Raw genomic sequence first — 25,758 nt, forward strand, 5'->3', positions numbered from 1 at the left:
ATGCCAATTGAAAAATAATAAAATTATTTTGTAATTAACTTTTTTATTATTTTTTAAAATTTATGTATTTTTTATTTTAATTATATTTAAATTCATATGATCATTTAAATTTATTTTTAATTTAAGTGTATAAAATAAATAATTTAATTTAAAAAAATTATTTATGTATGTTAAAATTTCTGATAATAGGTTGTCAAAAGAATTAAAAATCATAGAATCTAGCTTTTACTTTTTTTGACAAACGTGTAAAAATTGACAACTGAAAGAAAACCAAGAACAGAAACAAATACTTTTTCTTATTTTTCTTTTTTTTTTTTTTTTTTACTATAGAGAAACAAACAACAAATAGAAAACATCAACAATACCAAACAGCCTAAAGAATGCATATGATCATCATTTGAGAGAGAGAGGGAGAGGGTTGAAAGTTCCAAATGCAAAGCCAGAGAGAGAAAATCCCTAGGTGCGTGCACTGGAGGGAAGGTTTTGAGGTGCAGATGAAAATTTTAATTTATCGCTGAAGGTGTTTGTCCTCATTTTTACTTTAATAAATGTTAGAAAGCATATGTAATTTTAGTAAAAAAAAATTATTTATAATTTTTTTTAAGAACAATGTTATTTTGCAAGGCAAAGAAACAGATTTTATTTATTTATTTATTTTTTTCTCTAATAAACTGTTGAGTCTCGCTCCTCCCCACCAAATTCATAATTTCAGCATCTTTCTGGTGTGTCGGACAGCCTATTCCAAAGCGTTTGCCCAATCACTTGTTAAAGAGTGAACACCTAACAAGATTACAACTTGAAAAGATGAGACAAATATAAAGCAGAATCGATTTAGCACAGGTTTCTCGTCTTTCCCAGGCTTAGTACTAACATCCATCATGATGAGAGAGAGAGAGAGAGAGAGAGAGAGAGAGATCCCGTGATAGTACTGTCTTTTAAGGAGGGAGGGGAATACAAGACAAATCAAATGCTAAACCTCTTTAGTAGATGATATATAGAGGAAGAATTATTTACAGTTTACAGCCAGCTGGGAATTCAGACAGCAGAAAAATAAGAAACTTCTTCAGCTCAAGGATTTCTGAGGGCTGCCAACCTTTTCTCCAGATCGCTAATACCCGAACTGCAGAGGAAAAAACAAAATCATAAGGTGGAATATATAAAGGAGAGCGAACATTGGAGGGAACACAAGATTATTGAGAATCAAATATGCAAAATTTTTTGGGCACGAAATTATAAGGAAAAAGCTTTAGCACGACAGCCAAGTTTGCTACTGAGTAAAACATAATTTCGCAATGCACAGTTCACAGGAAGTATTTGCAACCTACATTAGTAAAATGCAACGATACAAATTAGTAACATGGTAGTGAGTTATGAATGTTTACCAATTGAATGTCTATTCCTAATAAATAATTTGAGTATCATTGTATAGGGGTTTAATAGCTTAAAAAAGAGAGAAGCATCATCACCATAAAGGGAATAAAAATTCAAAAAAATTTATTAATTCATAAAGTTGAACACATTGAATAGACAAGTAATGATCATCTCAATTTAACATGGAAATACGAATGTCCATTCCTGTTCCAGTGGCCAGTTCATGTTGGATTGAACAACACGCGTGACTTTCTTGTTAATAATTATACCCCTACACAATTTTTATTTCATCCCATGAACCAAACACAACCTCACTTCTCACGGCTGCCAATGCAAAGGAAAGCAACTCAAATAAAGGCATCCAACTCAATCCTTCATCTCTGTTACCTCACAAGAACCCACTCCCACATAAGGACTTTAATCAAGAGAGAGAACTGGAGCTCTTCTTCTGCATCATCCAAGGGGTTCTAACTAAATAGAGCTTCACAAAACACCTCTTCCAACTCCCAACTTCCCAAGCACGGCATTAACTGAAAAAAGAAAAATAAAATCTAAACACTAAAGATTCTACTCTCTGGTAAACAACCTCGATAACACCTCACCCAAGCATGCCTATGATTGCAGGGTATGAAACTCTAGAGACGTCAACATTGTAAGAGGGATTTCCCACAACAAATGTCGGCCTAGAATTCCAGTCATTTGATATCCAACAGTAATAACACACCGCTTTCTATAAAATTAATAAACCCTTTTCTAGTTGCTTTTCCACGCCAAAACCTGAAGCTTTAAAACATTTAGGCCTATAATTATCACTATGGTGAAAATATTGGAAAATCACCATGCCCACAAACCATAACATGGTTGAGTAGAACCACGGTCTTAAAACTGGTGCTTAAGAGCCATAAATGTTTTGTAACAGTATTGGGTGATAACAAGCTGTTGTTCATATGAAAATTCATGCTGTATCAGTCCATTATGATCTGTTGCAGTCTGATACACGCCCAGTTGACAGAAAAAAGGCCTCTGAAAGTTGTTTTTTATCATCTTTTCTGCTCCCAAACCTTGCAGACTAGTTTCTAAGCTATATGGACTAAGGCCTAGCCATTTTAATTAAATTTGGATAAAAAACTGAAACATAATTGAGACATCTGGAGAATCGTTGTAACTTATTTCATTTGGAAATTTATCAAAGAAATCAACTTCACTCTGGATTGGTTTGATAGCTCCTTGATATATTTCATGTCCTAAAAACTTGAATTTTGTTTAAATAATTTCATCCTGGCAGCTGATAACACTAAACCATTGTTTAATAGATCTGAAGCTGTTTAAAATGCAGAAAAAGGCTTTTGAGATTGCTAGCACATCATGTGAATATATCACTCATATTATTTTGCAACTCTAAAGGTGCATTTTAAAGTCCATTCTTCTTTTGCATCCATACAGGGTTCAAAAACCCAGATTTTGAAGGATTGGGGTCTAAAAGTCAAGATCTGCTTAGGAGTGATTAATTGTGGCTTTCTTGCTTTTTTTCTCTGATCTACTTCTGATTAAGGTTAGATATGGTCATTCTCACCTGGATATACACTCTTCAAAGGTTCAAAAATATTTTAAATGGGTTAGATTTTAAGATAATAATATGACTCAAAACTTGAAACGCAGCAAGTAAAATATCTAAATGACTTCCCTGAATACTTAAGCTCAAGTAGGGGAGCATAACATGGATCAAAAATCTAGTACAGAGTGGTATAAGTTTTTTATTTTATTTTTCTTTTTAAAATTTATTAAGTTATGTCGTAGAACATTATCTCAAGTATTTAAATTGGCTTGAGCTTGTATAACATGGATCTACTGATAGTGTTTGATATCTTTTATTTTATTTTATTTTTTAGACTACATTTATTTATTTATTTTAGTTTTCTGCTTTTTTCTATTTATAAGATTATTAAGTTTTTTATAGGTATTTTAGTCATAGTTGGAGTAGGACTTCAGATTACAATATAGTTTAGTACAGCACATTTGATTTATAATTGTATATTATGTTTTCCTAATTCATAGTGGAATTTTTAAACTTCAATTGTTTTTATTATGCAGTAGGTATACTGAGGTCATTAAAAATCTATATAACAGAGTAATGACTAGCATTATGACTGTAGGAGGGGCATCTAGAGATTTTTCAATCACAATAGGTGCACATCAAGGTTCTACTACTTTGAGTCCATATCATTTTACTTTTGTGGTTGACAAACTCACTAGGAATATCAAAACAAGATCCCTCGGTGTATGTCGTTTAAAAATGATATGGTTTTGATTGATGAAAGTAGGAGTGGGGTGGAATCCAAGTTAGAACTTTGGAGAACCGCTTTAGAGTCTAAAAGTTTTAAAGCAAGTAGAAATAAGACAAAATATATGAAATGTAATTTCAATAATGTAAGGACGAGTAGTGGAGAGAAGATTAAACTTGATAATCAAGAAATTAATGGTACTAGTAGATTTTGATATGTTGGATCTATGATGCAAGTGGGAGGGGAAATTGAAGAGGATGTAAAGCATAGAGTTAAAGTAGGTTGGGTAAAATGGATGAGTGCATCAAGCGTATTGTATGATTGTAGAATACCCATAAAATTAAAAGTTCTATAAGACAATTATAAGCCATGCTTTATAGATCAAAATATTTGGCAACTAAGAAACAACATGTACAAAAAGTAAAAGTTGCCATAATGCAAATGTTAAGGTGGATGAGTGGTATAACATTAAAATATAAATTAAGGAACGGATATATATGCAATGAACTGGGCGTAGCACTGGTTGAATGAGGTATTGTTTCTGACATGAAAATGGGTAAGGATAGGCCTAAAATAACTTCGAATGAGGTAGTGAGGAAGGATTTAATAGCTCTTAATCTAATAGAGGAAAATGCTCTCAATCGAGTGGATTGGTTAAAAAGGATTCATATACCGACCCTAACTAGTGAGACTTAAGGCTTGTTGTTTTTGTTGTTGATGTTTTCTTCAATTTATTTATATGGAATCCACGTGTTTTCTACAAGTTTTCTAATGCAAAAAACATGTTCAAACAAAATAACAGTTAATTGATGCTTAATTTCCATGATCATTGCAACCATTAAAGTTACACAATGATTGTTGGCATAATGCATTCCAAGTCGTGGCATAAGGGTAGGTATGATCATTGCAACCATTACAATTACACAATGATTGTTGGCATAATGCATTCCAAGTCATGGCATAAGGGTAGGTACAAGGTGCACCACTTGGAATGTGATATGTTCATGCAGACTTAATTTGACAAAATATTTTAGATCAGAGTCTGCTTTGAAGCACTTGGGTAGCTTACTAAATATTTTAAGGTGCTATTAGGGAACATGCATTAAACAAATATTTTTCAGATGGGTAAAGAAATTTAATACAAAAGAAGGAAACAAAAGGTACAAATGGAACAAATAAGAAATAATCACAAGAGAGCTACCCTCAAACCCCTTTGCAATTGAAAATCAGCCAATAAAACACTCCAAAATGTCCCTACCACTGAATCACGACAGAAGCAAGAAAAGCCATTATTCCAAGGCAAGAAAGAGGCGAAAAGCACAGTGCCAAGGCACCTTCCTTTTTTTTTAACTCCTATCAAAGCCCCAAAACTTCATATCAAATAATTCAACCACACCATAAGGGCAAAGCCCCACATCCAAATAAGTCAGAAAGCTTAAAACATACTGTATTGCCACATGACCACAAAGAAAAAAGTATTCACTCGTCTCATTAGAAGCTAAGACATCACAAATACCTAGGCTGATTGCTTTGTTAGGCCTCCTCACCTGCAACAAGCCATTGTATTGGTTTTGGAGAACTGAAGTCCATGTGAATGCCTCAATTTCTTTTTCTCTTTCCTTTTTTTTTTTGTTTTTCCTTGATCAGCAAAGAGAAGATAATATTCACAAGGCATCAAAAGGATGCCAACCCGAGGAACAAAACATCAGCCACTCTGTGAGTGTCACAAACATCAAGGATTACATAATGATCATTAACAATTATCCCACTAAGCCAGCTAGAGACAGCAGCAATCCATTGGTCTTTGCAATTCTGAAGCGAAGTCATTGAATCTTTTAAAGGCTCTCTTATTTCTTTCTTTCCAAACACAACAAACGATGGCAAAGGGATGAGGTTCAAAGCCTTTCGCTTCTCCTTGATGGCTCTGATGCCCTTCCGAGCCCAAATCTCTCTGCAACTGAATTTGCCTTAACCCACTGCTGTCCAGTCAAGCAAAGAGCCAAATTCCACAAGTTCCTTGTCCAGGGGAAGTAGAGAAGAATGTGGATGACTGATTCTGTATCAGCCATACAAAAAAACATCTATTTGTGACTATAAGCCCTCTTTTCTGCAGATTGTCAAGGGTTAAAATATTTCCATACACAGATTTCCAAACAAAAAAAGGCAACCTTTGAAGGGGCTGCCATCCTCCAAATGTGAATCCAAGGTGAGTTGTTGCAATTTGTTCCCGATGACGACAGCTTCTTGTAGAAAGATTTAATAGTGAAAAAACCATTTTTGTCCAAAGCCCATTTTAGTTCAATGGGGATGTTTTGGTGACGGAATTTATAGAGAAATCTGTAAAAGACAGAGAGCGTGAAGTTCCTAATCTGCCACGTTCCTAGAAAAAGGAATATCCCAAGAAATTCCCTAATTAGTGATTTGGAGATGATGACTGATACGGGCATTTTTGTCACAAGCCAGGCTCTCAATAGAAGGAAAGGCAGCTCTAAGATTACACTAATGCCACACATCGTGCCAAAAGTAAACATTGGCCTCATTCCCCACTTGAAATGTCACAAATTGGAAAAAAATCATCCCATCCTTTCTTGATGAATTTCCATAATCCCACTGCATAAGGACCCCTTCTATTTGTGAGTTGTCCAATCATTGTGCTCAAGCCCATATTTGGAAACAATAATATCCCACCAAAAGTGGTTTTTCTCCTTCGTAAACCTCCACAGCCACTTTCCGACCAGGGCTTTATTGAAAGTGAGGAGGGATTTCAACCCCAAACCTCCAAAACAAATGGGTTGTTTGGCCACCCCCATCAAACAAGGTGATATTTAAACTCCTCCCCTAAGCTTCCCCAAAGAAAATCTCTCAGAATTCCCTCCAATCTCCTAACAACTGAGGCTGGTGAGTGAAGGAGAGACATGAAGTAAATTGGAGGATTCGTCAAAGAGCTCCTGATGAGGGTGAGTCTGCCTCCTTTTGATAAGAAATTTCTTTTCCATCCTACCAATCTCCTTTCAAACTTTTTAATAATAGGGTCCCGAACTCCTTTGTCTTTGAATTTGGCTCCAAGGAGACTAAGGTAATTCATGGGAAAGGTTCTCATCTTGCAACTCAAAGAACCAGCAAGGAAGGTTCCCTCACCCCCCCTGGTGTTCTCTCCAACTGGAATAAGCTCACATTTGCCAAGGTTCACTTTCAGGCCTGAGATGGCCTCAAACCCTAACAAAATGCATCAAAGGTTGAGGATATGAAGGCAGTCATCTTCACAAAAAATGATAGTATAATATGCAAAAAGAAGATGAAAAACTTCTATAAGCCTTCCAATTCTGTCCACCTTAGACCTCTAAAGATCCCTCTTTCAGTAGCTTTCATCGGCAAGGGGCTAATCAGCTTCAACCAAAATAAACAGAAAAAGGGACGAGCAATCTCCTTGTCGCAAGCCTTTCGACGAGCGAAAGAAATCAAAAGGGCAAACATCTATTAGCATTGAAAAGCTTTAGTTTTGATGCATTGAGCAATCCAACTACACCATAGCTCCCCAAAGCCCATTCCTAGAGGAGATAAAGAAAGAAGTTCCAGTTGACGTGATCAAATGCTTTCTCCATATCCAGTTTGCACACTATTTCCCTTTTTCCCTCTATCAGATAGGCATCCAGCACCTCATTAGCAATAAGTACAGCATCCATAATCTGTCTTCCAACTAGAAAAGCATGTTGATACTAACCAATGACTTCCAGTATTAGCTTGGTGGGAAGCATTTATAAAATCAATACCTCAATTTCATATGGGATCTTTGTCTTCCAAATAGCTTTCTCTCCAACTTAAAAGGAGGAGGAGATGAGGTGATTTTAACCACTGAAACAACAAAAAAAAAATGGAGAAGATACCAAAGTTATCACTGTGCCAAGTTTAAATATCATACATAGGATGAAGATTAGAGGAACCGAGAACACCATTCCAACTAATGAGTACATAGGATGAAGATTAAAGGAACCAAGAACACCATTCCAACTAATGAGCTCATCCACTTTTCTCACATTGAGGTTTGACAGAAATGAAACTTCATCAAAGAATTCCCTGCCACAAACAAAAGGATGTAATAGCATTTGGTTGAGAATGAAGATGAAGGAGAAGATCTATTGGAGCCTGATCAGATTGATGAAGAAGAGGAAGAAATTAATTTATTACCAGTACGAGATGAAAGTTTGGTTGTTGACATGCTATAACAGTTTCAATAGTGGAAGAACCTGATGACTGGAAGCAGCGCAATGTTTTTTGCTTTTATGCACTCAAGTTAATGGTGGAGGAAGGGTTTTATAATGTTATTATTGATAGGGTAGTAGTAGTGAGAACCATCACCAAGGAAGTTGTGGACAAATTGAAGCTTATGGCAGAGAAGCAACCTTATCCATACAAGGTCACTTGGTTTTGTAAAGGTAATTTAGTTCCTAGCACTTCTAGAAGTTTGGTTCAATTTAACATGGATAATGATTATAAGATGAAGTTTGGTGAACACTATTGATATTTTGATTAAAAATGAATGACCTAACTTGAAGATAGGTCTCTCCCTCTATTTATAATACAAATTAAATACATTCTAATGACAATAATACTCTTACTAACTCTCACTAATTAACATACTAACACACTTAATAATAATAATAATATGAAAAGACCTAAATAACCGCTAGCATCCCCTTCAAACATAGATGTCATATGCTCCTAGCTTGTTACAAATAAATTTAACACGAGCACCCCCGAACGCCAAATCAACAAACTGCATATCAGACTTCACATAAGCGGAAGTAATGAGCTTTTGCACAAGTTTCTCCCAAACAAAGTGGAAATCAACTTCAATGTGCTTCGTCCACTCATGAAAGATTGGGTTGGAGGCAATATGAAGAGCATCTTGATTATCACACATCAACTTCATAGGTTGAGAATGCGAAATACCCAACTCTTCCAACATGTTCTTCAACCAGACAAGTTCACAAGTAGTGTGAGTCATAGCTCTATATTCTGATTCAGCACTTGACCTAGCCACTACAATTTCTTTCTAACTCTTCCAAGAAACTAAATTACCACCAACCAAGACACAGTACCTGGTTGTGGATCTCCAGTCGGAAGGCGGCCAAGCCCAATATGTATCTATATATCCATGGATATAAGTGTGACCTTGATCACGACATAGAATACCTCTCCTAGGTGCACCTTTGAGATATCTCAAGATGCGAATTACTTCATTCCAATGACTTGTCCTCCAAGAATCTAGAAATTGACTCACAACACTTGTTGCAAAAGATATATCCGGCTGAGTGACTATGAGATAGTTAAACTTTCCAACAAGTTTCTAGTATTGTCAAGGATTAGGTAGCAAATCACCCATATCCAGCACTAATTTTCTATTAGGATCCATGGGTGTATTAATCAGTTTAGATCCCAACAATCCATTTTCATCCAACAAATCAAGAACATACTTCTTATGTAACAGAACAGTTCCCATATGAGATCTAGATACTTCCATACCCAAGAAGTATTTCAACAGTCCCAAATCTTTAGTTTGAAACTTAGTTTGTAGAATAAGTTTGAGACTCTGAATACCTTTATAATCATCACTTGTAATAACAACATCATCCACACAAATAACAAGAAGGATCCTACCCAATAAAGTATGACGATAAAACACGAAATGATCTACTGCACACTATCGAAGACCAAACTCAAATACTACAAAACTGAAATGACCAAACCATGCTCTAGGATAGACTATTTTAAACCATATATAGAGCCCTCTTGAGCCGACACACTAAGCCTGACTACCCCTGAGCAACAAACCCAAGTGGTTGCTCCATATAAACGTCCTCCTCAATGTCACCATGCAATAAGGCATTTTTCACATTTAACTGATGCAGAGATCAGTGACAAGTAGTAGCCAAGGGGACAAATAGACGTACAGATATAAATTTGGCAATTGAAGAAAAAGTATTAGAATAATCCAAACTATACACTTGAGTATATCCTTTAGCAACAAGACAAACCTTTAGACGAGCCATAGAACCATTAGGGTTGACTTTCACAATGCAAACCCAACAACAACCAACCACGGACTTGTCAAGAGGAAGAGATACCAAGTCCCAAGAGCCATTTTTATGTAAAGCATTCATCTCTTCAACCATAGCATTTCTCCACCCATAATGGGCTAAGGCTTCTGAAACAAATTTGGGAACGGTAGTAGATGATAGAGCAGTAACAAAACAATAATAGGAGGGTGATAAGGAGTCATAACAAACATAGTTGGAAATAGGATGTTGATTACATGTGTGTTTACCTTTCTAAACAGCAATAGGAGGATCAACATCATAGGAAGTATGATCATCAGACAAGGAAACCAAAGGCATGGTAGTAGAAGCTAGAGGGGACTCTCTTCCTTGGAGCCACGGTCATGAATACACCTACAAATTAGGATACATGGAGACTCAAATGGTTGGTTGGGCAAGGACAGCAAAGTAGAATCTGGAAGATTAGTCAAAGGAAAAGACTCATTGATCTCAGAAGCACTCAGAGACTCGGTGTAGTAAAGTGTAGACTCAAAGAAGATAACATTGGTAAAAACAAAGAAGCGATACAGCACAAGACTATAACAACGATATCCCTTTGGAGTAAATAAGTAGCCCAGAAAGACACATTTTATAGCACGAGGATCCAACTTATCCACCCCAAGAGTAAGTTAATGAACAAAGGACACACACCCAAATATACGAAGGGAGAGAGAATAAAGGTGAACTAGGAAAGAGAATGGAGTAGGGAATTTTATCACTAAAAATAGAGGATGACATCCTATTGATTAGATAACAAGCAGTACGTATAGCATCACTCCAAAACACTTTAGGTAAATGCATTTGATAAAGTGAGGTGTAAGTGATTTCATGAACATGCATATTTTTCCTCTCTATAACCCCATTTTGTTGAGAAGTGTGGGCACAGGATGATTGATGGACAATACCAAACTACGTCATATAAGTAGTGAATTATGCACTGAAATACTCTTTAGCATTATCACTTCGAAGTATTCGAATTGGAAAACCAAATTGAGTCTTTATTTCAGGAAAAAAAGTTAGGCACAAAATACATGAAATAACTCGGAACGATCTTTTATTAAATAAAACCAAGTCATTCTTGAATAATCATTCACAAAGGTTACAAAGTACCGGAAACCCAACTTGGACACAACTCTACTAGGACCCTAAACATCATAATGAACTAACATAAAAGGGCTTGCAGCCCATTTATTGACTCGGGAAGTGGAAGGGACATGATGGTGCTTTCCCAACTGACAAGACTCACAATCAAGACTAGACACATAACTCAAACTAGGAACAAGACATTTTAACTTTTCCAGTGAAGGATGACAAGGCCAACAATGAATTTGGAAAGGTGTGGCAACAGCAGTGCAGGCGGTAGAAGGAGATAGCAGCTCAAAGTGATAGAAGGAGTCAACCAGCTTCACGCCCTCAGCCAATTGTCTTCAAATCCTAAATAACCACAAAATCAGGGAAGAATGTCATTGAACAATTCATGGATTTAGTAATCTTGCTAACGGACATAAGATTGAAAGGAAATTTGGGAATATCAAAACCAAAGGAAGAGAAATAGAAGAAGTAGGATTTATATTCCCAATTCCCTTGACTGCAGTGGTGGATCCATCGGTAAGAGTAACACAAGGTAAAATTACAAGATATTGAAGAGTGGAGACAAAGCTAGGTGCACCTGTGATATAATCAAAGGCAGCGGAGTCTATGACCCAAGGACTAAGACGAGAAGTACTAAATGACAAGCATACTGTGGGATTACCTATTTGAGCAAGAGATGCAATGGGAAGAGAATCTTGTTGTGATGCTTGATACTAGTAAAACTTGGAATACTCTTCCTCTGACATGGATACAGTACATTGCCCCTCACTCGGCCCCAAAGGTAAGGAGTCAATGGTGGCTGCATTGGCTGCCCCCAAGGGTGTGAAGTCAATGGTGGCTGCATTGGCAACATGTGAAGGTCTACCATGGAAATCCCAACACTGCTTAATAGTATGATTATTTTGTCCACAATGAGTGCACTTGTAAGGAGTACCTCTACCTCGTCTGTATCTATCACCACGATCACTTGAACCCCCTTGATAACTTTTGCGGCTATTTGGTAGAGAACTAGAATCACCCTGAATAGCAAAGGTTGTCCTCTCAAAGCCAAATGTACAAGCAAGAGAATGCATGCTAAAGGAAGCAAGAAGGACACTCGAATAAACATCGGCAAATGATGGCAGCTCGGCAATACTAAGTATCTAGGACCGGACCGCCTTAAATTTGGGTCTCAAGCCCATTAGAACACAAAGAACTATCATCTGCTACCTCTACTTCTACATCTCACAAACATCACCAGTTTTAGGTTGCACAACATTAAGCTCCTCATAAATACGCTTCATCTCTCCAAAATAATCTTCAATACTCCCATCTCCTTGTTGTAACTGAAAGTATTCCTGGGATAAACATACATACGTGTAATGTCACTAGAGTATAGAAGCTTGACATAATCCCAAATCTCCTTGCATGTATCTAGATGCATACACATCCGTGCAATTTGTGGCTCCATCGAATTCCATAAGAGGGAACAATCAAGGCATCTTCTTAAACCCACATTTCTTTTCTCTTCTCATTAGAAGGATCAGATCGGAGCAAATGATCAAATTTTCCTAATCCTACTAAATAAACCTGAACAGCTTCAAACCATTGAACATAGTTCTTTCCATCCAACTTTTGAGTCGTTATTGTGGCAACAATGTAGGAAAAAAAAATTTGGGATTCATAGATTCCATCCCAACACTCACAAATCAAAAGCCACACCAATGTCAAACAAGCAGAACAATCAACACTAATCGGGACAATCACAAGTTATGTGAAGCACCGACACAGCCACGAACGAGGTGAACGACACACCGACGGATATAGCACTGCCACAGCCTCACAGCGGGACATGGGAACACTGCCATTGCTCCAAGAAACTCACAAAAAAGCCTTCACAAAACCTGAAAAGAGATTAACGGAGTACTGCAAGTACAAAGTCAAAGAAGGTTGGATTTTTTAGCAAAAAATAGGCCCAACAGCTTGATAATATTGTCTAGAGAAGGAATTAGAACATGGCAGAAGGGGAAAAAAAAGGTGGCTGGAAACTCACTCACGTGCCAGCATGTGGGGTTGGCACTGCTGGCATTTGGCTTACACATGGTGGCACATGGGAGCTCCTCCAGTGATGGGGTTTTGTGGGGTTAGGCTTTGAAGGGTTCTATGTTTGGGTATATGGTTGGTTTTGTGAAATAATGAGGGGTGGAGGTGGATCTGATAAGGACAGCTGCAGGAATGGCTTTACTACTAGGGTTTAGGTTGGATCACGCCCTGATACCATGTTGAGATTTTGATTAAAAATGAATGACCTGACTTGAAGAGGGTCTCTCCCTCTATTTATAATACAAATTAAATACATTCTAATGACAATAATACCCTTACTAACTCTAATTTACATATTAATACACTTAAAAATAATAATACTAAAAACATAAATAACCTCTAACAAGTACTATTGCAAAAATCATGGTTATATGATTGGAATTCAATGCATCTACCAAATCCAAACACATATTCCTTTTGCAAGGATGGAGAAATCATTTACATTGCATCCTTTAAGGGTGGAGTTGTCCCTTAGTAATCCTAAGATTAACAACAATCATACTTATTTACTTTAAAACTGGTTGGTTTGGTTGGTAAGCTTATTGAGAAATAGAAGAGAAATCCCAGCAGCCACCAGAAATCAATGAGTTATTGGGTGATTTTCAAGACCTTGTCAGTGAACAGTTGCTTAAGGGACTCCTACCAATGCAAGAAATTCAAGGTCAGCAATTTGATCTCAGAGGCAGCTTCGCCAAATCAGGCACCGTACCAAATGCCACAATTACAAAGAGCTGTAATGTGATGTCAGGAAGAGGATCTGATTGCAAAAGGACTGGAGAAGCAAAGTAAAAGTCCTCCTGCAGTACCAGCATTACTTACTACAAAGAAGGATGGAAGGATGGCTCATGGAGAATGCATGTGGCCAGCTGAGGGATTATCAAAACCACTGTGAGGTATTGCTTCCCAATACCTAGATTAGAAGAGATGTTAGAAGAACTTGTGCGATACACTGTTCTTTAAGATCAACTTGCAACATGGCTATTACTAGATAACGCTTCGAAGTGCAAATAAATGAAAAACTGCATTCAAGACTCTGGATGGATGAAATGAATGGGTTGAGATGCCTTTCAGTTTTTCAAATGCACCAAGCATATATTGATTTATAGTCACAGAAAAAAAAGTGCATCTAAACATCATGGATAAGTTATGGAGGTTCTTCGTCGTGAGAAACTCCAAGTTTAATGCTTTGTGCAACAAAGTCATGATCTGGGGCTTAATTATTTCAGCTGAAGCATCAAAGCCAGATGTTGACAAAGTAAAAGCTATGATTGAGTCGCCTACACCACAAACCATGGGAGATGTTTGTAGATTTCGTGGACTAGTTGCCTTTAGGAGGTTTATTTGTAATTTCAGCTCATTTGTTAATGTTAATGGTTATTTAGTCTTTTAGCATTATTATTATTATTATGTGTTAAGAGTTTTGTTAGTAATAAGTGTGAGTAAGGGTATTATTGTCATTCCAATTGTTCTTGCATATATTATAAATAGAGGAAGAGACCTATCGTTGAGATGACGTCTTCCCTTTTACCCAATTACTCAACATGGTATCAGAGCGTGATCCAAACTAAACCCCACTCTCAGCCATCGCCGGAAAACACCTTTCCCGCAGCTGTCCTTCCTAGATTCACTTCCATCCCATATTTTTTCACAAAACCAACCATACACCCATAAACAGACCACCCCCCCCCCCCCCCCGGGGGGACGACTCACCTCAGAAAACCCTATCACCAGGTGAGTCCCCATGTGCCCCCCACACGCCGGCCAAATGACAGCAGGGCCGACCCCTTGCACCGGCGCGTGAGTAATTTTCGACCACCTTTTTTGTTTTTTTTTTTTTTTTTCCCCTCTGCCATGCTCTGATTCCTTCTCTAGACAATATTATCAAGCTGCTAGGTCAGTTTTTTGCTCAAAAATTCAACTTTTTTCCAACTATGCACTCGCGTTATTCTATTAATGTCTGTTCAAGGCTTGTGAAGGCTTCTTTGTGAGTTTTTAGGGGCCGTGGCAGCATTCATATGTTCAGTTGTGAGGCTGTGGCAGTGCTATATCCATCAGTGAGTTGTTCACCTCGTTCGTGGCGGTGTGGCACCCAAGGAATGGTTGTTTGATGCTTCATGAAGCAGTTTATCAATTGTTAATGAGTTTATTGGGACTGAAACAGTGGGATTTGCTGTGTTTTTTGATTCACTATTCTAATTCCTTCCTTATACCAAATATCAAGCTGTTTGGCATGTGCTTTTGCTCCAAGATCCAATTTTGTTGTGACAATACACTAATGGTGATTTGTTAGTTGTTGTTCAGTGTTGGTAACGGTAATTGGTGACCTTCTTGGGGCAGTGGCAGTGCTAATAAGCTGTTTTTTTTTTTTTTGTGTGTGAGGCTGTGGCAGTGTTGCTTTCTTGGGGCCGCATCTGAGGTTGTTGGAGATTTGTTCATGGTAGTTTCAGGGGTTCACCTCTCCAATTGTTCCAGTGTTGAGTGTTGCTTTCTTGGGGCTGCGTGTGAGTTTCTTGGTGCTACGCAGCCTTGTACTGATTTGTCTGTGGCTTGTTCATGGTGGGTCACCTTGTTCGTGGTTGTTACAATTGTTCCAACAATTGATCTTATGATCAATGGTCTGAGTTTGTGAATATTGGGATGGCGTTTGCAAATCCCAAAAGTATGATTCCTTCATTAGTCACTTGTTTGAGTGAACCGCATACTATGACTATATCAGAGGAGGAGTATTCAAGGTTTCTATATTATCAATTGTCTCAACAAGCATCTTATCACATCGCTTCTTTTGCCCAAAAAGGTAGTCCTACAGTCTGCATGCCATCTAGTATCCTTCCTACTAGTCCTTGGATTATCGATTTTGCTGCCATTGACCATATAACAGGTGCAACCAACTTTTTTTCAAATCTCCAATATCCAAAAATCTCCCTCAAGTTACCCTTACTAATGGGTCCACTACTGGGATAGGAACAATAAATCCTACTCCTTCTATCTCTCTTTCTTCTGCTTTATACATTCCTAAATCTCCTTTCAATCTTATGTCAGTTAGTAAGCTTACAAAGTCACTAAATTGTTCTTATCACATTCCTTCCTGATCTATGGTTATCCAAGATCTGAAGAGAGGAAAAACAGCTGGCATAGGACGTGAAGCTCGTGGATTTTACTACTTTGAGTTGCCTTCTCCACCCATTCTCTGCATAGTCGCAACTACACCTCTTCAAATCCATTGTAGCCTTAGTCATCCGTCCTTGGACAAGTTGAAATAGCTAGTTCCTACATTGAGTTGTGTGTCTAATCTTGAGTATAAATCCTGTCAATTGGGCAAGTGTCATCATGTTCTCTTTGCTTCCCGGGTCGACAAACGGATGGTTAGTCCTTTCGTGCTTGTCCATTCAGATATTTGGGGTCCTAGTCATGTCATATCAAAATTGGGGTTTCAATACTTTGTTACATTTGTTGATGATCACTCTAGGATGACTTGGTTATATTTAATGAAAGACCGTTCCAAGTTGTTTGATACCTTTTGTGCTTTCTGTTCCCAAACAAAGACTCAATTTGACATGCCAGCCAGGATACTTCATAGTGATAATGCTAAGGAGTACTTCAGTACCCAATTCAGTAATTAAATGACTAACACTGGTATGATCCATCAGTCCTCTTGTGCCCACACTCCACAACAAAATGGAGTTGCAGAGTAGAAAAACAGGCATATTCTTGAAGTCAACTCATACCCTATTGTACCAAACGAACGTCCCCAAAGTATTTTAGAGTGATGTTGTGCTCACAGCTTACTAATATCAATAAAATGCTATCCTCTGTCCTTGGTGGTAAAATCCCATCACTTATACCCTATTGTACCAAACGAATGTCCCCAAAGCCTTTTGGAGTGATGCTGTGCTCACAGCTTACTAATATCAATAAAATGCTATCCTCCGTCCTTGGTGGTAAAATCCCACATTCAGTTATCTTTCCTAAGGCTCCTTTGTTCTCCTTTCCTCCTCGTATATTTGGTTGTGTGTCCTTTGTCCATCAGCCATCTCCATGAATCGATAAGTTGGATCCTCGTGCTATCAAATGTATTTTTCTGGGCTATTCCTATACTCAAAAGGGATATCGATGTTATAGTCCTACTTTACATTGATTCTTTGTCTCTGCTAATATCACCTTTTTTGAGTCTACACCATACTAATCTGATTCCTCAAGTTCTATTGAACTTGATGAGTCCCTTCTTCTGCCTAGTATCTGTGCTCAATCCTCTGTCATCTTCATCCAGTTTGAGTCCTTCTCATCGCTTGAATCATCCCAATTTGCAAGTATACACACGGTGACTCAAGGCGGAAGTGCCTCCTCCAATTTCTACTACTGTGCCTCTAGTTCCCTCATCGGATGATCTTATTTCTCATGATGTTGATCCTCCAAATAGCAGTTCGTAAAGGTAAATGCACTTGTACCCAACATCCAATCTCTAATTTTGTTGGTTATGATTTCTTGTCACCCTCTTATTACTGTTTTGTTAGTACTCTGTCTTCTATTGCTCTTCCAAGATCTATTTCAAGAGTCCTATCCCATTTTGGTTGGAGGAAGGCAATGGTTGAATAGATGTGTGCACTACATGATAATGATACTTGGGATTTGGTACCTCTTCTTCCTGATAAGTCAATGGTTGGTTGTCGCTGGGTGTACAATGTGAAAGTCAATCCTCATGGTTCTATGGCTCGTCTGAAGGCCTGCCTTGTTGCTAAGGGGTATACTCAAGTGTATGGATTGGATTATTCAGACACATTCTCCCCGGTTGCTAAACTTGCCTCAGTATATTTGCTCATTTCTCTAGCCACCACTTGTCATTGGCCTCTACATTAGTTAGATATGAAGAATGCTTTCCTACATGATGATCTTCATGAGGAGGTATATATGGGGCAACCCCTAGGTTTGTTGCTCAAGGGGTGTCTAGCTTAGTATGTCAGCTAAAGAAGTCATTGTATGGATTAAAACAATCTTCAAGAGCATGGCTTAGCCGTTCCAGTGTTGTAGTACTTGAGTCTAGCCTTCATCGGTGTGCAGTAAATCACTCTATATTTTATCGTCATACTCCATCGAGTAGTATTTGCTTATTGTATACGTGGATGACATTGTGATCACTGATGATGATGATCGTGGCATCCAGGACCTAAAGCTTTTTCTACAAAGTAAGTTTCAAACCAAAGACTTGGGACCATTGAAGTACTTCTTGGGTATAGAAGTATCGAGATCCCGTACAGAAACTGTCTCGTCACAGAGGAAGTATGTTCTTGATCTTTTAGATGAGACGGGGCTGTTAGGATCCAAAATGGTTGATACACTCATGGATCCTAATAGTAAGTCAATGCCAAATATAGGTGATTAATTGCCTAACCTAGGTCGGTACCGGAGACTTATTGGAAAGTTGAATTATCTCACACTCACTCGACCAAATATATCCTTCGCAACAAGTATTTTGAGTCAATTTCTCGATTCCCCGAGAACAAGTCACTAGGGTGCAGTAATTTGCATTTTGAGATATCTCTAAGGTGCACCAAGGACAGGTCTCTTATATCAGGATTGAAGTCACACTCATATTCAGGGATATAAAGATGTAGATTGGGCCGGATCAACTTCTGATCAAAGATCCATAACCGAGTAGTTTATCTCTGTCAGTGGTAATTTGGTGTCTTGGAAAAGTAAGAAACAAACTGTGGTTGCCAAGTCAAGTGCTACATTAAGAGTATAGGGCTATGGCGCACACTACAAGTGAACTTGTTTGGCTAAAGAACATGTTGAAAGAACTACGTTTTCCACACTCTTAGACTATGGAGTTGATGTGTGATAATTGAGGTGCTATTTATATTGCCTCCAACCCTATCTCCCATGAGCGGACAAAGCACATTGAAGTTGATTGCCACTTTGTAAGGGAGAAACTGGTACAAAAGCTCATTACAACCACTCATGTGAAGTCTGAGTTTCAGCTTACTTATTTGTACACTAAAGCCTTGGGGGGTGCTTATGTGAAATTCATTTGTAACAAGCTAGGAGCATATGATATATATGCTTCAACATGAGGGGAGTGTTAATGGTTATTTAGTCTTTTAGCATTATTATTATTAGAGTTTTGTTAGTAATAAGTGTGAGTTAGAAAGGGTATTATGGTCACTCCAATTGTACTTACATATATTATAAATAGAGGGAGAGACCTATCATTGAGTTGAGGACTTCCATTTTACCCAATTACTCAATAGTTAATACTATTATAGAATGCCAAGGAAGCAACATTTACATGGATAAAACAAGTAGAAAAGCCATTCAACAAGATCAAGACATTCATGACTGAAGCACATGTCCTTGTGCTGCCTGACTTTGATAAGCTCTTTGCCTCCTTGCGGTATAGTTTGATGCATCTCATAGGGGCTTTTCTTAGCTACTAGTGGTTTTTTCTGTGAAAATTGTCTAAACCAAAGAAATGATACTCCACAAATGACTTAGAGTGCTATGCATTAGCTTAGGTTAGATCATTGGCAATGTTAATTGTCACTTAAAATTTTGTAGTGTATTCTGATCATGAAGCACTTTGGTATCTTAATTCACAAAAGAAGCTGAATCCAAACCATGCTAAACAGAGTTTCTTCCTTCAAAAATTCTCGTTCACATCAAAACACAAATCTCAAGAGGCAAAAAAAAGTGGCCGATGCATTTAGTTAACAGGTCTTTTCTAGATGGCATGCACATGAGTTGTGGTTTTGAGTTGAAAGATTTAGTGAAGGTCTAAGTTAGAACCCTCTCTCTCCCTCTCTCATGTGCAGCAATGCAAGGAGGACATTTGTCATGGAAAGGAAGTCATTCAATACGGTACTCAAGGAGAAGAAGTCAATCTCCTCAGAATAACTGTATACTTTAGGGTTATAAGGGTTTCTATCTTCTTGGAAGTGGACAAGGTTGACTGGTTTGGGCCAGCAACGAAGCTTCCTCATGGCTTAGAAGAGGAAAGGAGAGAAAAGCCTACTGCTCCAAGTCAAAAGGAACAGATTTGGCACGTTCATAGCTCTGACAGAGATTGATGCAGGTAGGTGAAGCTATATTGCCTTTCCAGAAGGTTTTGACTCCGTGGGATGGCATGATATCTCTACATCTGCAAAAACCTGTGTCAATGACTCGCTCCTAGCCGCAAGAGAAAAGCTCACGAACCTGTAATACAGTGAAGAGCTCTGCTCAATTTGTGCCCAACTTTAACAACAAAGAACTTTCCATCCCTCAAAGAAACCAAGAGCCTGAATCACTCAGATGCTGTGTACTCCTTCCCTCACTGCAGCCACTCCACTAGCTTGACCCTCAGCTTTGTGCAGAAGCCACATACGCACCCTGAGGGGACTTCCAGACCAGCTTTTGGAGAAGATGAATGATGATATGCACTCTTTCATGTGCATAGCAAAGCAGGGGTCTGAGTTCGTAACACAGCTGGCCCACCCCTAACAATCTGAATAGTCTGAATTTTTTATTTTTTATTTTTTATTTTTTTCCTGTCAAGGAATTGTCAGATTTTATAAAAAATTATGGCTAGGCTCCCAAATGTGCAAATTCTTCTAATTGCTTGGCCAAGATCCAGGCAGGATTTGATTTGGGCTCTTTGTGTTCAGGCACTGCACAATTTCTTTGGCTCTTTCACCCCTTCTCAGGCCCTTCTTAATGGGCCCCCCTTGCACCCCAACTCCTTCAGCCCCTTCTCAGCCAATGATGACCCACACCCTGATGAAGCCCCCAATGGCTCAACCTACTTTGAGATTCCCTCACGTTCAGGCCCAGAACCCCCACATAATCAGGAGCAGCAGTTTATGCAGCCAAACAAGACAACCTTGCAGGATGCAATGGATTCTCCAAGTTCCTTTGATGGAGGCATACGTATGGCATTAATACCATCCTTTGATAAAGGCTAGGATGACACTCAAGAAGGTCCTCTTACCCCATAGATTGAGGCATTGAAAGGGCTGGCTTTTGATAGCTTGCTTCAAGAAGCAGTTCTTCGACTGGGGGCTCCAGGAAATGAAATGGTTACAAAGACTATCAGAGAGCCCTTTGAAGGCTTCAAAGAAAAGGCTGAGACACTGAATCTTTGAAGAAATAGAGAAGAAAATGACAAGAAGTTTATTATTGAAAAACTGAAGTGCAGCAACAAGAAGAATGATACTAAAAGAGAATTCAAAATGACAGGAATTCTTAGTGAACTACAACAAGAATGCAGGGGTATATCTGCTTGGAGAAGGCTGGCATATTTGGTGAAATTATGTGTATGAAATTGATATCTTGAAATGTTAGGGAGTTGAATGATAGATCAAAAAGACCAATGATTAAATGTTTTCTCAGAGAATTAAGAGGTGACATGGTATGTTTACAGGAAAACACATCTGAGACTGGATACTGGATAGGCTTATGATTGGCAGTCAGTGGGACACGAAAACTGCAAGTAGATCTACCTTGGAGCTGCTAGAAATGTGGGAGGTCTTCTCATTTAATGGAATAATGATTTAGTGGAAATGTTGGATCACACAATAAATACTTTCTTGATAACTTGCCTTTTCGGGAACTTGGAGTCATGGAGGGCAATTCTGCACAGATTTAGATTTTCACCAAAGTTTGTGGTCTACGTGAAGGACCCTTGAGGCAGCTGCTGTGGAAAGAGCTCTTTCAGGTCAAAGACAAGTGGGATGCCCCTTGGGTTATTGAGGAGATGTCAACATTGTTTTATATTCTCATGAAAGAAGTAGTGGAACTTCAGAGAGCATAAGCATGAAAGAATTTCTAGAATTAATTAATGCAAATGCCTTCTTCCCTCCTTGGTGGATCTTTCGCATGGTCTAACTCTCAAGAGATCCCCTCCTACTCGATGATTGACAGGTTTTCAATCTCAACAGGAGGGGGGGAAAAAACATTTCCCCAAGGTTTCACAGAAACTTCTCCTAAGGCCTGTCCTGGATCACTTCCCAATCATTCTTGATCTATAACAAAATAAAATAGGGTCCAACTCCCTTTTGGTTTGAAAATATGTGGCACAAGCATGAAGTTTTTGGCAACCAAGTTACGTTATGGTTGTCACTTGTCTCCCTCTTATTTCAATGGGCAAGCAAGCTTTGTGGGCACCTGAAAATTAAGGGATTTATTAATTAAAAATTGTTGAAATGATGGAATAAGAACAGTTTCAGGAATATTCACTTCAATAAGGATGTGATTCTTTGCAGCCTCAAGGAGCTTGCTGATAAAGAAATAGCTCAAGACCTCAATGCTGAAGATTAAGCAAGAAGGTTACTTCTCAGAAAGTTCATATCATCACTTTCAGTACTTTGAACCCCTCCACTGTGAAGCGGCTGGAAAAGCCTCTCTGTAAGGAGGAAATTCTTCGAGCTCTCATAGACTGCAATAGAAACAAAGTTCCCGGTCCCAATGGTTCACTTTGGCTTTCTTCCAAGCAAACAAAGACCTCCTCAAGCAGATCATAATCAAGATTTTTCATGGTTCACAGATAAGGCAGACTTGTGGGCAGCATTAATTCAACATTTGTAGCCTTTATTCCTAAAAAAGCAGGGCCTCAAACATCAAGGATTCCATCCTGTCAGCTTAGGGGGAAGTATTTAGAAGATCTTATCCAAGGTGCTTGCCTCAAGGCTCAGGAAGTCAATATGGAAGTTATTGACTGGCACCAACATGCTTTTGTAGCAGGTAGAAAATCATGGATGCAGCCCTTATAGTCTCTGAAGTTGTGAATGCCTACTCCAAGGTAAGGCACAGAGGGGTAGTTCGAGAACTTCATATGGAAAAAGATTTTGACTATGGCATTTGGGATTTTCTTTTCCACATACTCAAAAGAATAGCCTTTCAGGATCGTTAGCATAAGTGGGTCTATTAATGTATTACCACTCCAACATTTACAGTGCTCATGAATGACTGCCCCTCAGATTTTTCCAACTGGGTTGAAACAAGGAGGTCCCCTCTCTCGCTTATTGCTTGTCGTGGTGATGGAAGTTTCGATCCTCCTCCTGCAAAAACAAACCAAAAGGAGGTCTTTTCAAAGGTCTTAGTATTGGGAGGAATAGTAGAGAAATGGAACTCTCCCAATTCTCTTTTCTGGTGACACCATTGTCATATATGAGGCAGATCCCCAACAAATCCTCAATTTAGAGAGTACTCTTCTTTGCTTTCAAGCAGTCTCGGGGCTGAAAGTCAACTAGGGAAAAAGTGAAACTATTCCAACGGAGGACAGCACTGAGGTGGATTTTCTTGAGAGCATTTTGGGCTGCAAATTGGGGGCTTTTCCTTCAACCCACCTTGGTCTTCCTCTCGTAGCTGAATTTAAAATGCAGGAGTATAGGATCCTATCATCAAGACTCAAGAGATTTAAGAAAAATTTTGTTGGATGGAAAAGGAATTACCTATCATAAGAAGGAAGACTTGCCCTCATCTATAGAGTACTTTTTCAAATATCCTGGTCTGTTATATGTCTCGTTTCCTCATTCATTGCCCAATAGACAAAAGATTGAAAGGCAGTTAGAGAAGATTCTTTTGAGCAAACATGCGCGAGGATTTCAAATATCAAATTGACAAATGAGGGCTGTGAAGCAACCTATTCAAAACAGAGGCTTGGGGCTTAAGTCCTTCTCTACTTTCAACAAAGACCTCCTTGGGAAATGGGGAAATGTCTAAAGAGGTTCATGAATGAACAGATCATTGTTGGAGAAAGGCACCATTGTTTCAAAATATGATCTTGATCACAATGGATGGACTTCTAAAGAAGTTAGAGAACCTCATGGTGTAGAAGATTGAGGATTTACCTGGAAAGTTAGAGAACCTCATGGACTTCTCTTTTATCAAACTTGACATGGGAAATGGGGATAATGGTTCCTTTTGGCATGACATATGTTATGGCCCCTCTACTAAGTATTTTCTCTTGGCCAGCAACAAAGATGCTCAAAGAAGAAGTCACCTTCAGCTTTCAGCCAATGAGATTACCTGGGACATTCCCCTAGTGAGAAATACCCATGATTAGAAGATTGCCAACTTTAGTGGATTCCTTAGGCGGCCTGCACAAAGTTTACTTTAAAACATTCCCAATGAACCAAAGTGGACCCTGGACAATAGTGGCAGCTTCACGGTTCCTACAACAGAGAACTCATTTCTCCTGCAGTAACCAGTAGCAAGATCTCCTGGAAAACTATTTGGAAGGCATCTGCACCCACAACTATTGGGAAGATTCTCACTGTTAACAAGCTCCAGAAAACGGAATGCTTCTCATCAACAGATGCTTTTTGTGCAAGCAAAATGCTAAGACAATTGGTCATATCCTCTTTTACATAGTCTTGGGCCAGAAATCTCTGGGATCTGACACTAGTCTTATCAGGCAGCAGTGTGTCACTGCTAAGCCAATGAATATAATCAAAGACCGGTGGACGACCACTCTGACTAGTCACTACAATGGCTTGTACATGATAGACACTCGTGCGGTCCATGACTTCTTTGGCACCTGTATTACAGTTGCTTTCTCCTTTGAAATTTTTTTAAAGGAGGCAGTCCTTGGTGCCCTTTAATCAATTCTCTCTGTCGATTAGAAAAAAAAAAACAGCCATTTAATGGTATCAACTATGCAGCATATCATAAGAATCCTTATGTGAGAAAATCATCCAAGAGCTGCATGGTGGTGGTTTAGGAGGACATTTTGGGAGAGACAAAGACTCCAGTTATGATGATAGATCATTATTACTGGCCGAACATGGCCTGGGATGTTGAAAGATTGGTGAATGTTCAATACTTTTGACAAATTACAAGTTCGTATACACCTTCACCAATTGCTTCCTCTCCTTGAGTGCATTGGAGCACACAGTTTTTCTTGGTCTTCCAAAGACAGCAAGGGGCCACGAGATATTTGTTGTGGCAATTGTTTCTCAAAGATGTTACTTTCATTGCTTTTTCTCGCACAGCTGATGCATCACGTGGCTGAAATATTTTTCAGAGAAATTATGCAGCTATATGGAGTTCTACTTCAAGTGTGTTGGACTGAAATATAAAGTTCATGGGACATCTTTCAGAGGGCCTAGTGAAGGAAGTTACAGACACAATTGTATACTCTCATACTTGCACCCACATAACAGATGGTCCAACCAAGGTAACAAATCAGAGCCTCGGAAAAAATTTGTTGCCATGGATTGCTGGGGACCATGTGAAGATGTGGGATATGATTCTTCCTTATGCTGAATTTTCCTACAACCATCAGTAAATTGGACCATCAAGAAGAACATATTTTGAAATTGTGTACAGGAAAAACTTCAAGCTATATTCTATCTTGTTCCATTGCCACAAGAAGCCTGAGTTACCAAAGACACTGAAGCTTTTTCTGATCATTTAATGAGTACTCCGATGAGGTACATGCTGCTACTGAAGCCAGCAATGTGCTTTTTAAAGAGGATGCAGGTGCAGATAAACATCGAAGATTGTCATGATTAGTTAAAGGAGATCTACTGTTGGTGCATTTGAGGAAGAAAGGTTTCTGAAGGGGACTCATCATAAACTAACTCTAGGAAGACTGGTCCATGCTAGACTCTTAAGAAATCAGTTCAAATGCTCATGTAGTTGATCTACCAGATGATATTCAAAACAGTCTTATATTCAATGCTGGGGATTTATTTGATTTTCATGGGTCTAATGGAGATGATGATATGATCAATGCAGAAGATCTGGTTAAGCAATTCCCCAAGAGGCCAAGAAGCAAAGAGAAGTGGTTGAAGATGGGCTTGACATTAAGAAGTATGTTCATGACGAGGAAATCCATATCAAATATCTCTTAGCAAGTGGTT

General features: G+C 38.6%; 1 protein-coding gene across 1 annotated transcript in view; it reads right to left on the reverse strand.

Annotated features, from left to right (window-relative positions):
* Positions 1 to 805: 805 nt before the first annotated feature.
* Positions 806 to 25,758, reverse strand: part of LOC131155053 (vacuolar protein sorting-associated protein 2 homolog 3) — a 31,577-nt gene continuing 6,624 nt past the window's right edge. The window contains exon 11 of the mRNA XM_058107961.1: positions 806 to 1,120. Coding sequence (XP_057963944.1) covers positions 1,069 to 1,120 — 52 coding nt within the window. The 3' untranslated portion in view covers positions 806 to 1,068. The remainder of the gene's footprint in view (positions 1,121 to 25,758) is intronic.

This window comes from Malania oleifera, chromosome 5 (genome assembly GCF_029873635.1).
Source record: "Malania oleifera isolate guangnan ecotype guangnan chromosome 5, ASM2987363v1, whole genome shotgun sequence".
Classification (NCBI taxonomy): Eukaryota; Viridiplantae; Streptophyta; class Magnoliopsida; order Santalales; family Ximeniaceae; genus Malania; species Malania oleifera.